This window comes from Thermobia domestica, chromosome 6, assembly GCF_964235325.1.
Source record: "Thermobia domestica chromosome 6, izTheDome1.hap1.1, whole genome shotgun sequence".
NCBI lineage: Eukaryota > Metazoa > Arthropoda > Insecta > Zygentoma > Lepismatidae > Thermobia > Thermobia domestica.
The window spans coordinates 38,468,261-38,484,874 of record NC_137459.1 but is presented as its reverse complement, the minus strand read 5'-3'; the positions used below and the strand labels follow the sequence as shown (position 1 = coordinate 38,484,874).

The 16,614-nt window shown below is 34.5% G+C and overlaps 1 protein-coding gene across 1 annotated transcript in view; it reads right to left on the bottom strand.

Annotated features, from left to right (window-relative positions):
* Positions 1-237: 237 nt before the first annotated feature.
* The window catches only part of SWIP (strumpellin and WASH-interacting protein), a 78,309-nt gene continuing 61,932 nt past the window's right edge, over positions 238-16,614 (bottom strand). Inside the window, exons 13-19 of the mRNA XM_081761540.1 lie at positions 16,346-16,500; positions 14,458-14,637; positions 12,298-12,541; positions 10,910-11,127; positions 9,550-9,730; positions 6,502-6,695; positions 238-1,113 (exon numbers count right to left, since the gene is read on the bottom strand). Coding sequence (XP_081617666.1) covers positions 976-1,113; positions 6,502-6,695; positions 9,550-9,730; positions 10,910-11,127; positions 12,298-12,541; positions 14,458-14,637; positions 16,346-16,500 — 1,310 coding nt within the window. The 3' untranslated portion in view covers positions 238-975. The remainder of the gene's footprint in view (positions 1,114-6,501; positions 6,696-9,549; positions 9,731-10,909; positions 11,128-12,297; positions 12,542-14,457; positions 14,638-16,345; positions 16,501-16,614) is intronic.

Sequence of the window (16,614 nt, the reverse complement as noted above, 5' to 3'; positions counted from 1 at the left end):
TTCATTAGCGATGACTTGCAAATTTAGTTATAATTGTATGCGGGCCGGGGGTCAGCGGGGGAGAATACCGGAACATGTAAAAAAAATAGCCCAAAATGACCGATATTAGTATCAAATCTATAGTTTTCGCGGTGGCTGAGATCAATGGTGATACTCCCACAGGCGTTGACTTCCAAATACAGCCCGCGTGCGAAGCATGGGTATATTTAACTAGTAAGGAATAAATAACAATGAATATTTATATATGAGAACATTTATTCAATTCATTTAAACAATTTTCTGAAAAACTGTTCAGTTCATTATATTCTTATTTCATAAATAAATATTTCATTCAAATTCTATAATACAGCATAACTTATTTTGTATGAACAAGTATACAATTGATAGTTATTATTATTATTTCTTGACATATTTTCCAAACTGCTCAGTTCATTTTTTCTTATTTTACACATATATGTTCCAGTAACAACCCTTGAATATGGCATAAATCCTTTTACATTTAAAAAAAAAAAAAAAAAAATCTGCAAGGGGAAGCTTGCTGTTGGGGGTGAGTGTTCTTCGATACAAGGTTACCGAAAACGTCCATTATCATTCTGTTCATATTTCATACATATATGTTTTCGTAACAACTGCAGCACATAATACGATACAATTTATTGCTATTTGGAATAATCGGAACGAAGACATGGAGATAAAGGGACAAAATCAATTTTTGTACCAACAGGGAACTTCATGGAGCATAAACTTGAATGTAATGAATTTAAACATGTGTTCCCTACTTTCTTTAAGTAACTACATTGACTGGTAGTTAAAAAATAACTTAAATTAAAATTTTACCATAATTTTTTTTACAACACTTTTATGTTTAGAACAAAATTGTTTCTGTTACACAAGGTAACTCACAAGGAACAATTAAAAGGAAGAGTTTTTTCGTGGTTCCCTGAGCATTCACGGATTTTGTGACATAACTAAAGTCTATGCAGATGACGTGTTGTTGGTAGCAGCTACTTCAGAAGGTGAATCATTTTTCTTTCCATCGTCGTCTTGAACTGGTTTATCCTTTTGGAAGAAAATTCTTGCACTACTTAGGCTGTAGTATAACAGGTCAAATTCCTTGTAAAAATAAAGAAAAAAAGAGAAAAATTAATTTTTACAGCTTATTTGATAAGAAAGCAAATAAATAAACAAATAAAATGGCAGAAGAAGACAGAAGATTAATGTGGCCTATAAACCACACTTATGTTTATTATATGTTTACATGCAATCTTCACAACACCAATCAGAACACTCATAGTGTAGAGCTGTTTACAACTGTGAAATTTGGTAAAAAAGACACTTTTTGAACAGCTCTTAAATTGAAATTGTTATACAGGGTGTTAAAAAATGTGTCACAAAACTTTGGGAACAAGTTCCTCACACCAAAATAAGGAAAAAAGTTCATATGGACACCTGTGCTCAAAAGTGGATAGTTTCGGAGTTATAGGGTGCCGAAAACGTGAAAAAATGAAATTTAAAGGTCCATAGTTCCATTACTATACGACCTATCGTAGTCGGATCAAGACTTCACTGAGGAGCTGGTATGTGAAATATCGAAATATCCATGTTTAAGAATGCTTCAGTACTTGCAGACCAATTTTTAGAGAGGTGTGTGGAGAGTGATGAAGTACTCCCAAACAGCCTCTCTAAAAATGATTGTGCAAGTACCGGAGGTTTTGAAAGATGGATATTTGGATAGTTCACATACTAGTTCCTCAGTGATGACTCGAGTCAACTACGATAGGTCCTATAGTAGTGGAGCTATGAACTTCTAAAGTTCACTTGTTTTATGTTTTCGGCACCCTATAACTATGAAACTATGCACTTCCGACCACTAAACATGTGAACTTTTTTTCTTATTTTGATGTGAGAAATCTATTCCCAAAATAGTGACACATTTTTGTAACACCCTGTATACCAAATTATGCGTTCACGATATGGATATTGGTAGGCGACGGAACAAGTTGCTTTCTTGCCCTATTTAATAGCAGTGGTGTCGTTATTCCATAAAGATTTTTCTTCAGTTTATTTAACCGAATAATGCAAAAGCGTTCAGTACATATATAAAAAATTATTATCCTGTATTTGTGAACTTTCACACTGAATGTTTAATCTCAAATTAACGTTATGCAGGTCCATTCCATGCATTTCTTTCTATTTCTTGTTGTAACCAGCAATTCGTTATTATTATTATTATTTTCGAAAATGTGACTGTCAAAAACGAACTCTGATAGTCAATAACTCGGGAACCAAAGATCTACATAGGAAAATATTACTAAGCATACTGAATACCAGGGTACGCCAAAATTATCCGCAATGCAGCTATAAATTTTCTTACATTGTTCATATTGACCTGTGTCCTCGTGTATTTTATTGTTATACTATTGTGGTCATACTATGAAAGTTTGTTCCTAATTCCTCCATTTGTGTTCCTTTTGTTGCAGATAGATCATGGCCGCTCCATTACAAGTTTGCACCAAAGAGGAATGAACAGTGATCCGGTTTTCTGTGGTTGGAAGGTGTATCAGAGGCCGGCACAATACGGGAACAGTCTTGCCGCAACGGAGTGTCTACGAATGGATTGAAAAATTCAAAAACGGTCACACAAGTGTTACGCATGAGGAAAGAGCTATAGATGCTCGTCCGGCTCCTTCCTCGTGTGTAACAATTGTGAGACCATTTTTGAATGTTTCGTGGATTTTATGAATGGATTGCGGCCCCTGATATGAGTACACCTTTCGACCACAAAACCCGGATCATTGCTCATTGTTCCTCTTTGTGCAAACTTCTAATGGAGCAGCCATGATCTATCTACAACAAAGGAAGACAAATGGAGGAATTAGGATCAAACTTTCATAGCATGACCACAACAGCATGACAATAAACAAGGGCAGAGCTCAATATCAACAAAGTAAGAAAAGTTATAACTACATTGCAGATAATTTTTACTTACCCTCGTACAAACATACTAACCAGAGGGAGGTCTACTCCCTGCCAAATTCGAATCAAGATCAGCCGAGTTCTATAGATCGCGTACGACATATATATATTGTCCTTGTGACTTTTCAAAATGAAAAATCAAATTAAGGACGACACAGGGAGCTTCGGCAATTATATAAGCTTGAAGAAAGAAAGTAGAACCAGCAGCAAATATTTAGTCCATATGTAATATTATTAGTAAAGGTATTAAATTTAAATGAAAATCAAATGCGTTTAAGGTTCTCTCTCCACAATCTGTACGTCCTGAGCTCCAATCTCGCGGCTATTTGGCTATCCTGATAGGTTTCTTGAATTTTAGCAGGCGAATGCTTGTATAGAACATGTAAATATACATCCTGAGAGCCTTCTTTTCAGAAAAACTTCCCATATTTACAGATGTCAATTTGTTTCAAGCGTTGAAGCTATATTCGTGGGCTGTAACGCCATGGAAAGCTTAGTTTGCTACTTACGAGAACGATCGAGTGATTCGTATGAAATATAAGGAGCAAAAACGTGAATACAAAGAAGGAGCAACGAAAACGACCATAGACCCTCGAAACGTACAGAGAACAGGATTGGCAAAAACCATAGTTTTTATTGAAAAAACCAAAAAAACAGGTTTTTTTGTTTAAACCAGTTTTTTTTTTTTTTTTTTTGTTTAAATAATTTATTCTATGTATTTATATTAGATATGGACAGAAATTACTTTGTTTCGCCTTGGTGTTATTATGCAACAACAAGGTTATGCTGGAAGGGGTCACATAAGCTTAAAGCGGAATCCAAACTGCTTCTCGACTTACATCCAAGAGAAGTTGTCCATTTGGACACGAAACTGGGACTAATTGATCACAAATGCGATTGCCGACTCACTCACGAAGGACTCCTGATAAACTGATTACTGATCTTTACATAGGCGTACTTGTTAATATAATTGTCAAGAGTCATTTCAAAAGAACAAAAAGATAAACAGTTACACAAGTAGAATTATATATAAATCGGGAAACTCCCGCCTTAGCCATTGGAATCCTGTTATTGTTTTAAATGTGTTTGTATGTAAAATTTTAAGGTTAACATATCATAATCACTACGCTAAAACTAAGGTATTAAATTACAAATTTGGTATGTAGAAATCATTCAATAAAATTAAAACAAAGTCAAATCCAAGTTGATGTTGGAAGCTACGTAAGCAGTTGATAAATTTGTCAATTTCTATCATAAGAGGCAAGCTTGGCTTCTTTATAAAACAATAGGCATTCATTCAAGTAGAAATATATAATTTGGTTTCATTTCGTATGTTTAGGCTTAACATCCTTATGCAATACCAAGGCTATCACGGAGAAGACTTTCGCTTAAAGGCACACCTCAAATCGCTACTTGGTTTACACTTGAAAGATGGGCGTCGTTCGACAGAGAATTGAACACGGGACCCCTTGATTAAAAGGTAAAAAGTAGATAAACGTAATGCGGATGGTTTGATATGTGGAAACGTCACCATTAAGTTCACACGATTTAAAGTATTTTTCGTTTGTTTTTTTAATTTAAACCAGTTGGTTTATTATTATTATTATTATTATTATTATTATTATTATTATTATTATTATTATTATTATTATTTGAAGAAAACCAGCTTGTTTAAACCAAGGTTTAAACCAGCCAACCCTGACAGAGATCAATGAGAAAGTCAGCTTCATAGAACCGAAAACTAATTTTAAAAAGTTAGAAATAATAGGATAGTCAGAACAATATACAGAGGATATATCACAAGGAAAAGAACTGGTTAAAGACACTGGGTAGAAATCATATTCTGACCAGCGTCCCAGATCGTATTCCTATAGGAAAAAAAAGAAAAAATACGACGACTAAAATTATTTAACGCTATTAAAGTGATTAATTCTTATGTCAATACAAAAGGATTAGTTAATGTTGCAATGCATGGAATCTTGCGGTAAGATATCTACCAATAATGGCAGAATACTTACGATGATAATATTTCAAAACTAAAAGTCATTACAAATACAAGCCGATATTATGCAACAATGAGGAAATCATAAAGTATTGAGTCGATAATCTATTGATACAGCTCGAAACACTATACGCTAAATGGTAAATATATTGAAGTTGTCAGCACTAATATGTGACCATTCCACATCAAGCCAATTTGTTCTTACTACAAGGGAACTCAAAAGCCATTAAAAAAAAGAAAAGAAAGAAAGAAAAAGAAAACTCTGTAGTAGTCTACAGTTGGAAAGAAGGCGGTGGCAAAGCAGTGATACGATTTAATAGCTTGATTTAAAACAAACTGTCCCTTGCAACACAATTGCCTGGATTACTGCATTTTATAGTAATTTCATTCACGAAGTTATTATGCCACTTCAATAGCTGACACGAAATTATTCACTGGATATTGCCCTCCTAACCACGCACATGTTTAGAAATAAAATTAAGTCTTTAGTTTTAACGTCGTGCGATTGTTTCGTGTCGACTCAAGGACAGGCGGATGGTGATACAAACAAATTAATAACGACGAAAGAACTAACGTTACAAAAAAAGTGGGAGGAAACAGGAGAGACTTCAGACAAAACACGGATATAATATAGTACAGCTCCGCTTGCTCTGGGACAAAAGTCGATAAGTTTTCAACCACAAGCAACCATAAGAATATGTAGAATATGTAATCTGCACTAAGAAACTGCTTTTTAGTTGAGTTGAGTTGATTTTGAGTTTAACGTCCCGTTCAGCAGCGAGGCTATATGAGACGTGGACCTACTGATTAACGTGGAATCCGAACCAGATGAGCTCCCGCCGGGAATCAAACCTAGGTCTCCCACACCCTGATTTTTAGTGCTTTAGATAATTTTTAAAGAATAAAATCCCTTTTTAAAAAATTATAAATCATCGCACAGTGCCTGAAATTCTATTGGCAAAGATTCAACAATGTATGCTACATTTTGGATATATTAATGTGCAAACAATTGGAATATACTTAAAGATGAAAAATGAAAATGAAATGAAATTTTGAGTTTTACGTCCCACGGTTATGCCGGTTAGGCTAAAGGAGACGGTGATAATGAGTAATGAATGAAATGGTGGAATGAAGAAAGTGGGAGGAAACGGGAGAACCCCGAGAAAACCCACGCACACGGTGTTTGTCCACCACAAAGTTCACTTGGCGGGAGCAGGGTTTGAACCCGAGACCCCTAGCACCAGAGGTGAACGCTCTACCACTGAGCCACCGCGGCCCCTTAAAGATGAAAAACTATGCTTATTAGCAAAAATTCTTAGTGCTGAGTATGAAAAGTTCCGGTAACGGTAATCTATTCTCGCAACTGAAAATTAATGCCTACACTGGACTAAAGTTTATACACAAATTAACTTCATAACGAATATGAAATAAAAGACACATTAAAAAAAAAAAAAAAAAGTCTTCCAAAAATGTACTTCAAATACGTAAAATGTACGGACACATTATATTAGACGTGTAATTACCTGTTGATACATATCCAACCTCTTAGCAGTAAGTGTCAACGTCTGCTGAAGCTTTTCATCATCTTTCGAAGAAACTTCCCTCTGTTTAGTTAACGCAGCCGTTTCTTTGCTGTACTTGTCTTTGACAGACTGAAACCAATGCAGAGAATCGAATTCTGCATACTGATTTAGAAGTTTTAGGATATACGCCACTCCTACAAAGAAAAGCAAGCCATAACTAACACGGAAGAAGGCATTATTAAACGTTATCTATAAAGTTATGTTTCGGTGCAAATAAATTACCAATTGAAATTACTATTTATAGTATTAATATGAAAAAATTCCTAAAACTATATATATATATTGTTAAGATATTAAACTTTATTAATACTTTCAAATATAAATGACTAGCTCCGCTTTAGCCTCGCAACATAAGCTAAAGGAGACAATAGCAACTATCATTCGCCAAGAAGTAATTTGATTGATGATAAAGTGACAGTGTAAAAGAATGTATGAAGTAAAATCTTCCCATGTAAGTGTTTCGTATACTACAAAACCCACGTAACCTAGAACTGACGCTACAATCCTGTGCTGCAATAGTGTTCTACCTACGACCCAACATTACCTTCAAAATATACATAGCTGAAACGAAGGAATCCTGAAGTAGAAAGAAAAACACTTTCCAGAAGATAGTGAAAACATAATCTTTCGTTATCTTTTGGTTAATTTCTTTATTAATTTTCATATTTCAATGCTTTTTTCCCCGTACGACATAAAAATGTTCTCTTTCACTTATTATTCCTTTGGTAGGTATGTAATACATTCATATTATATTTAGAATAAATATAAGCAATTGTACGAGGGCCGTTTGGAAAGTAACCTTCGATTGGTTAAAACAGAAACACCAAACAAAATAAGAATAATTTATTACATACATCTGAAAACTACTTCTTTGCTCTATTTTTCAACTTTGTTTCCATAAACATTCAAGTTCTTGACATATCTCTACACTAACTTAGAAATTCCATCAGCATAAAAATCTCCCGCCTGTGCCTTGAGCTACAGTCCTTCCTGTAGCCTAACCTCTGTGTCACTACGTCATATAACACAGTCCTGGAAATCTGTGTAAATTCATTGGAAAGTTCCCAGATTGTGAAACGTCGATTTTCACTAACTTTTTCGTCAATTTTCTGAACGAGTTCATCAGTGACCAGTGGTGGCCTGCCACTCCTCTCTTCGCCATGACTGTTTGTTCATCCACTTTTAAATGAACGAACAACTCCTTCACTCATCACACTTGGTCCATACACGGCACAAAGTTGCCGATGAACAACTACTACCGAATATTATTTTGCCGTAAGGAAACGTATAACAGCCCGCACTTCGCACTTGGCTGGGTTTTCTATTGCAGCACACATTTTGAGACGCTACAAAAGTGGAACTAGTGATCAGACAACCTTCACTCTACCATGGGTGGATGTAGACTGATCTACCGCCGCACGTCTGTGCAAAGATGGTAGCGGTGCCCCCACTACTTCACGTACAGTGACCAATCGGAGATTACTTTCCGAACGCACCTCGTATTATAGAAAATGATAACATTTTTTTTTTTCTAAGATAACGCTGAAACAAGAAAGGATCTTGCGAGAATTTTAAGGAAACAAAAGTTAATGATTCAGCCAATCTTTAAAAACAAAATTTGTCAAAACAGATCATTTTATTCTTTCTAAGGAAAAAAAGAAAAAAAGATCATACAACTTTAGAAACAAGCAAACAATGAATGGAAGTGTGGATTTAAACGAGGATACAAATCCAAAGAAACACACATTTTAACGATACACGTAACTTCCAGCTATACTTATTGTTGTCTCACATTATATACACATAAAGACAACAGTTCTACACTACGTCCATTTACGAGTGGAATTTGTGTAGTTTTACTTATGAGATTTTTGTAATTCTCTCTCCTACATATTTCAAGAATTACATTAACTTCGGAAATATTTACCAACTCTAGAATGTCAGCTGATGATTGTTATATTCGGAAACGAAGCTTGAAAAGCCAAATGATTAGCACGCTCGTTAATGCTGTATATGTTCGTGAGTTCGATTTCCCTTAAATGCTCAGTCTGCATTTGACTTGATTGATTAACATTCGCGAGCTTGCGTTTAGTAACTTACACCAGCGCTCGCGTGGTGGCATTTTTACCAGCTTTGCGCTTTTAGTAATTACTATAACGCAATATCACGAAAATATGAAAATAACTGGGCAAGTGCTATGCCTTGTTAATTGTTTACTACAGAAAATCTGACGGCCCAGCCAATCTAACCCAGCGCATTGGAATCTGGCGCGTATTTTTCTTAGAAGACGGTATAAATGTCGCCTCCGTGACCGCTCGATTAACTTTGATCGTCCCGTTTCAGCACCAAGCTATATGAGAAATGGATCGACAGTTTAACATGGAATCCAAACCTCATCTACTTCTAGGGAAAGTCAAAGGCAGGCAGAAGAGGAAACTCAAGAGCTTCCATAAGCTTACAGGACTCTAACTTGCGAAGTTAAACAACTCAATAGAAATCAATTAGCAAAATAACTTATGGCCAAATGGCAGCCCGCGAGATGTATCCGGCCCAAAATTAATTAAAATACATGATTTCTCTTTTAACCTCCTGCACGAAATTTTGACACACCTCACTGTTCCCATTAAGAGCAATGATTCTTCTTTTGTGTATTAAACATTTTTTTTTAATATTTGAGTAATACCAGGTCCTTAAACTGACATCGTTACATATTTATTTATCTATTTATTTTTAATTTGCTTGGTTTCTAAGCATAATTCTTATTTTATTCGGGCCCTCATTTCAATATAAACTAGCCGTCACTGCTCTAAATAAACCTTTTTTCATCCACAGTACAAGCTAAATATACAGTTTTCTATTAATATATCCCCAGATAAGGTTATTTTAGTATTCTTAAACACAGCCTGTAAGATTATGATACTTAACAAATATTACGATTTTATATTCCTAGTCTTAGTTGTTAAAACTATGTATTTATATTATCCTCACCCATGGCAAATCCATCATCTGTAAATGCTGCCCCAACTTTATTTTTCTTGCTCATCTTCTCCTTGCATGTGATGGAATGTTCTACAAAATTTATTGTGAGCGGGGGCACGATGATGTAGAAGTTACGCAAATGCATGTTCTGTGGTCCTCGAAACACTGGAGCAAATACATCTACCAGCAACTGTAGAAGGAAAGTAAAAAAAAAATATATCAGTAAGCTTCTTGTTCAGCTTCTTTTTGATGGAAATGTTTATTTTGTAGTATTTATAAGCAAAATTTTGCACGCTCTCATGGGAGGAAAAAGGAATGTACGGAGATCAAATAATCCTAAAACAGAAGTTGACAAGCTATCTTTTCCTTTATTTACTTCTTGTTATACTGGTAGCCGATAATGAATAATTGAAAGAAATACTTTCTCCTATAAATTTAAATTTTATTAAATTTCATGAAGCGAAAGTCTAATGTATACTTACAAGGAAAGTACTTGGGCTCAAACGGGTGAATAGTCACAAAAAAGAAAGCATGTCGGCACCCCAGAAGCAAACAGTGATGTCCGTTTTTTTGCAAGATGGTGTTCACGTCCGCAAGAGCGGGGCAAAGTAGAGTACGTGCCATAACTAAAGGGCGTCTATAAAGTCTGACTCCAGGTAATTTTTTGCACAAACGATTGAATGAATGGAAACATCGGCGCACACGTATCCCATTATTTTTCAGGGCACATATGTTGCATATTGTCCCAGGGTCCCCCGGAGGGTCCCAGACAGGGTCCACCTCTCAATCTTCAAATGTTAAAGGGCGTTAAGTAGTATATCGTTGGAAAGATATTATGAAAACAAACAAGCTTTAACAAGTTCCGAGTGTGTATGCGCACTCTATGCAAAATAGTGGTCAGAGACTCTTTCATGACAACTGTGTTGACATTTTGACTGCCTACCATTTTGTACAGGGTGAGGGTAGAAACTCGGAACTTGCTTCATCTTGTTTCTTTTCACAATACCTTTCCAATGATATACTAGTTGACCCCTCTTACCATTTCAAAATTTTGGTTGGACCTTGTCTGGGACCCTCCGGGGGACCCTGGGACACAACTTTTCCATTCAAAACATGTGCCTCTAAAAATAATGAGATACGTGTTCGACGATTTTTCCATCCATCTAACCTTTTTCCGCAAGTATGCTACGTGCTCTACTTTTCCCTGCTCTTGCGTACCTTTACGCTATCATGCAGAAAAACGGACATCACTGCTTTCGGGGTGCTAACATTACACATGCTTTCCTTTTTGTGCGTATTCACCCGTTCGAGCCCAAGTACTTCCCTTGTTAGTCACACATTACGAGCAACTTTGACATAAAAGACGAACCTTGAAGTACTCTGTTCCTTCAGCAAAGTTTCTGACAAGATTACTTATAACATGATCCAACTTGTTAGCGGCCTCTCGACAGGTCTCGGAAAGTCCTTCCTCTTGGCACAAGCTTTCGAAGTTCACGATGTCTTCCAAATCAGGGATGAAACAAATGGCATTGGAGCAACAATGAAGGCCACCTGATCGAATCATTCTAACGTAACCCATCGCATTGCCTGTAGAAAAAAGTAAACAAAAATATTCATAATAACTACAGCACATCTAAAAAAAATATTTACAAACAATTTATCACCGATATCAATCACGTATAATATATATATATATATATATATATATATATATATATATATATATATATAAATAAAAGTCACTCTGTTTGTGACTTAACAACTCTTGAACCACCCGATCGAACACAATCAAATTTTCAACATAGAAGAGATTCTGGCCTGGGATGGTTTTTATCATTTCACTTTGGCGGTACGACTTAGGAGAGGTGGAATATATATATATAAATGAACGAAAATGATCTATATTAGTGCCGAATCCACAGTTTTCGGGGTCGCTGAGATGAACAATGACACTTCCGATCCCGTTTAAATCCAAATTCAGCCCACAACAGTAATATTTAATTTTTATTTATATAGATTACTTTTTATTATTTTGTGATTTTTCATTATATTTTCTTTGTTTCTATTGATTTCAGAGCGCTTCAGTAATAATAAAAGTGACTGACTAACGGAACATATTATTAATTTTTCTTATATTAACCCAGCGAAGCGGGTAATTGACCCTAGTGAGAAACAAACGGAAGTTAACCACAAAATATTCCAGACAATTTGTTGCATTCATATATATAAAACTCCAAGAGCCCCAGATTCCATTAGGATAGTTGTATTTTTATTGAACTATATTTAAAAAAAAAAAAAAAAAAAAAAAAAAAAAAAAAAAAAAAAAAACCGCTTGTACATCAACTACCTCTTTACTGTCCAGCCATATCTGTGTTTGTTGCGTAAAAGGTGTTAAGTCCAAAATGTTCTAAACGTTTGAACTTAAAAACCTTTTTATAATACTTTGTGGGGAACAATTATAAAACACTCAACATTTCACCAGCAGTGTAAAGCGCTTCATAAACTTTGTTTTTTAAGACTTTAAACAAGCAAAAAATGTTCAATCCCAATGTTTGTCAAATGACTATGATTTATGATTTTTGGACTTAACACCTTTCACACAGCAGATACAATCTAACTTTATTGGTTTTCCTTAGTTATGAAACGAATGGTGTTACTCATGTATGAATTCTTGACATTAATAATAATATTAGGAAACTGCACAAAAAAGAACATATTCAATTAAGGAAAAGGAATTAAAAGTCACATAGTACCTACCAATATGACTGATGAGTTTTCGAAATTGGTCCAAGTAGCTTTCCCCCTCCGGTGTTAGTCCTAATTTACGAATTCCTTTGTTAAATTTATCTGCTCGTTCGTAGGAATACTTCTGATCCAACATCGTCTTATTCTCTCTGAAGTATCGAATGTCCTTAATCAGTCTTGATTTGATATGTTCGTCATACATGAACTGTGAGAAGATAAAAAACTTCTTCCGCAGGAACTGGTATGTAAAATTTACCTGTGATACACAAGAAACAAGAATTTTACGAAAACAAACAAACAAACGAACAAAATGGATCAAAAGATTACGATCTTGGTCAATAATTAGTTTTTGGATCAGGGGCCACAAAATTTTTGAACGGCCCTTAAATCAAGTTTTCGCATTTTCTACAAAATAAGCACACCATACTGAGTTAAGTGATAGTTTAGGTTTGGCTACACTATCTGTAGTTCTCCAGATATAAGGCCTTCAAGAAAATTTTTGATTGAAATATATTGGATCTTTTAGGTGAATTGGATAAAAGGACCAGAAAATTTTTGAACGGCTCCTAAATCGAGTTTTCGTATTTTTTTGCGGAATAAGCACATCATACTGGGTTAACTCATAGATTGAGTTCGGCTATACTCCAGACATAAGGCCTACAAGTTTTGATTGAAATATATTGGATCTTTTGATCCAATAGGGCTTCAGCTTTAATATTTCAAATACAAGTGGTCAATTGAAAGAAAAAGATTTACACGAAGAGAATTACTGTTACATTTTGACGATGGGACTAAATTTATCTTTATTTAGTGCTTTTATTTTCGAAACAAAACACTGGGAATTCTGAGTTCCGAATAATGACAGCTAATATCACATTGAAGAAAAAGAGAAAATAGAATACATGACTCTGCTGTAAATTTAAAAACAACTAGTTGAACAGTCTTCGAGCATTAACAGAACAAACTCTAAAAGAATTAATCTTTTTGGAATTAATATGAAATTGTATATTAAATTTATTTTATTAAATTCAATAGATAATACAGTTACATATTTGAAACCTGCGTATTTGGGGGTGTATTAAATTAGCTATGTTGAGCTGTCACTTTTTATCACCTTATATATATTGAAAATGCAGATATAACCAGTGGCTATCGGTTACTATTTGGTACCAAAATATTCAGTATCCTCTTAGGTATTGATCAACACCAATATCATCTCTCTATGGCTTACGGTTCCCGAGATATGGTTCCTTAAATCACCCGAAATCGGAACTTTTCTTTGTCCAATATCTGGGGAAAGGTTAGAGTGATTCCATCACTTCTTTCATATAGTTTTTAATGCTCTATCGAATGGAGGGCTTAAAATTAAAAAAAGTCGCAAATCACAACAGACACAATCTAATCAATCTAATCAGTCGAGAATTCATTAACAATCTTTATAAGTTCGTTGAAAATAAAACACATTTTGTATTATATTTATATCAAGGATGTCGCCACATTTTGAGAAGATATTATTTACACGTAACATTATAGAAGTCCTAGTAAACATGGGCTGAAAACAGTTTAATTTAATAATTCGACTTCTTTTTGACAAGTTTGATTAGCTATTATCTGAAAAAAGATGATTAACCCCTTCCACTACGATTTATTTTCTGAATTCTGATAACTGAAGTTATAAAAGTGTATTACAGATAGTTTAACATTATATAACTTTCAAAACATGAATATAGTAACCCTACGTGACGCTACAATAGTTTAAATTTTATGACAAGTGTAGCTCGTCATTGTGCGATGTCACCGGGAGGCCATGACGAGCTAGACTCGTCATTTCAGTGCAAGGGGTTAAGCATGGTTAACCGCCGAATGAGAGGAGCCTTGAAATACATAAACGCTACGAAATGCGAACTATGATCTTGATCCCTTAATACAATAACGTGTGAGTTTAGTAAGTCCTGGTAAATAACTGATCTCCCGGAAATATTTGATGTGACCAAACTGTAAGGACACAATTTCGCTCATCTGGCGATACCAATGAAATGCCTAAACCTCAAGTCTCTAGACGAAACATTTATCAACCCACTTTTCTTTGCATTTTATCTACGACTACTACTGCATACTACTGTGTTCTTCATGCAAATATAATTTATATAAGCACAAAAAACATATACTCACAGTTGTGTTCATTATTCCTGTACCATGAGTTCGGATTGAATTTGCTACATGCTTGATGTTAATCGTATTTAAATGTTTGTTGTTACTGGACTGTTCAACAAAGATTTGGTTGTTTAAATTATACAAGTACTTCGACACAAATATATGGATGTTCCTCATGATTTCAAGCACATCTAGACCCTGAAAATGAAAAACCTTATTAGACGCTTGCGTCTAAACAAAGAAGCTAAAAAAAATAATTAAAAAAATGCAACTGTTATGTATTTTTAAAAATAAAATTACTGTTTTATTAGTCCAAATTTTGGCAGACTGTCAATTCTTATGTATTACCAACGTGCGAATTTGAGTAAGATGAGGGCAGATTCAACTTGACTTCTTAAGAGCATAATTTATGATACATTTTAACTGTTCGTTGACATCCTGACTGGAGGTACAAAACGAGAGGTAAATATTGCACTGCTACAGAATAAGTTTGAAATTTCGTGAAATGTAATCTCCTGCAAACACTATTACAGCAACAAGGAAGTAATTTCTATCTTACTTATCAGAGATAGATTTTTCCAGAGGAGGAAAGATTTCTGCTCGTTTCCCTCATGTTAATTCGTATTTTCTTTCTTTATTTTTTAATTTAATGTGCATTTGCAGAACTGAGGATATATATATATATATATATATATATATATATAGAGAGAGAGAGAGAGAGAGAGAGAGAGAGAGAGAGAGAGATAAATATATGTATATAAGATACGAACCTACATTTTAAAATGGGATCTAACCACATGTTCTACCGTGAATCAAAGCCGGGTCTCTAGTACAAAAGCGAGAAACTAATTATCAAGCCATGAAGTTGATACATGTTTTTAACTTTCTATGATAATTTCAACTGTTTGCTTTAAAACGCAACCTAATGTTCTTAATGCTTTTACTGCGAGAGCTGTGATAAATTTTGTGATATGTACCTTAGATTCTCGTTGAAATCTAACTCTGTGTTGTTACTATTTCATTACCTCAGTACTAACTTTATTTGTAATGTAATTTCCTAATATAAACTTGCTTTTGAGCATTACATTAACTACAAATCATATTAAGCTCAATTTTCATAATTCTTCAGAATGATGTCGAAATTCGTGAACAAATTACAGTATTTATAAATAAGCTATTGAAATGCAACCTGAGGATTTCTTTTTACCACAAATGAATTTCAAAATGACTAATATCTTACAACAGAAGCACCTCGAAAAATAATGACTTTAAAAAAAAATAAAGGAAGAAAGAATTAGTCTTCATGTCGCCCGGTTGTATTATTCAGACTAAAGCGAATGATATACAAGTTAATGAATGGAGAAATGAAAATGTGGAGAACCTCGAGAAAAATCTTGGACATGATATTGTGCATCACAGTTACATTTTTTGGAAGTAAACCAGAGACCCTTCTCACCAAAAATAGGCTTCCTACTGTTTCATATTTCCCAAAATCGGTGGTAAGCAATAAATCTTGTTCTGATGGTGTAAAGAGCTTCATACGGTTTAGATGCTATTCTAAAGGAAGTCTATCAAAATTGCTCTGCACATCTGGATGCGCGCTGTATAAGCAATATGTTTCCAATAATGTAAAGGAAAAACAACTTTCTCATTTGTCTTTTTTTTTTTTTTTTTTTTTTTTTTAAATAAGCAACTTATGAAAATTATGACACTATATTGTTCGGGATTAGCAACCACCACTATGATTATTTGTTTAATCAGATCATCATCACTAATCATCTCCGTAGATAATTGAACTGATTTAATATTATTAACTACACAGCGTAAACGATGTACTGATTGATCCAAAATCTCTTAAAAACACATTTACTCCAATTTCCATTTCTCTTGATTCCCGATTAATTACCTGTTCAAGTGTTTGACTAGGCAAATGATCGTCAACTGTCTTCAAGCCATATTTCTGTTTCGCCAAGCTCCTCATTTCACCGTATGTCTTCCAGTCATGTAAAGCGACTGTAGTTAGATTATAGAATGTCTGATTTAAATACTGCTCAACATAACCTACAGAAAAAAGGAAAGAAAAGGTAATCATATTGTGGATACAAGTTGATGATAACACTGGTATTTTCCATAAACCGAATGAAATGCGTTATGCCTCACGAAGGAATATGGTTT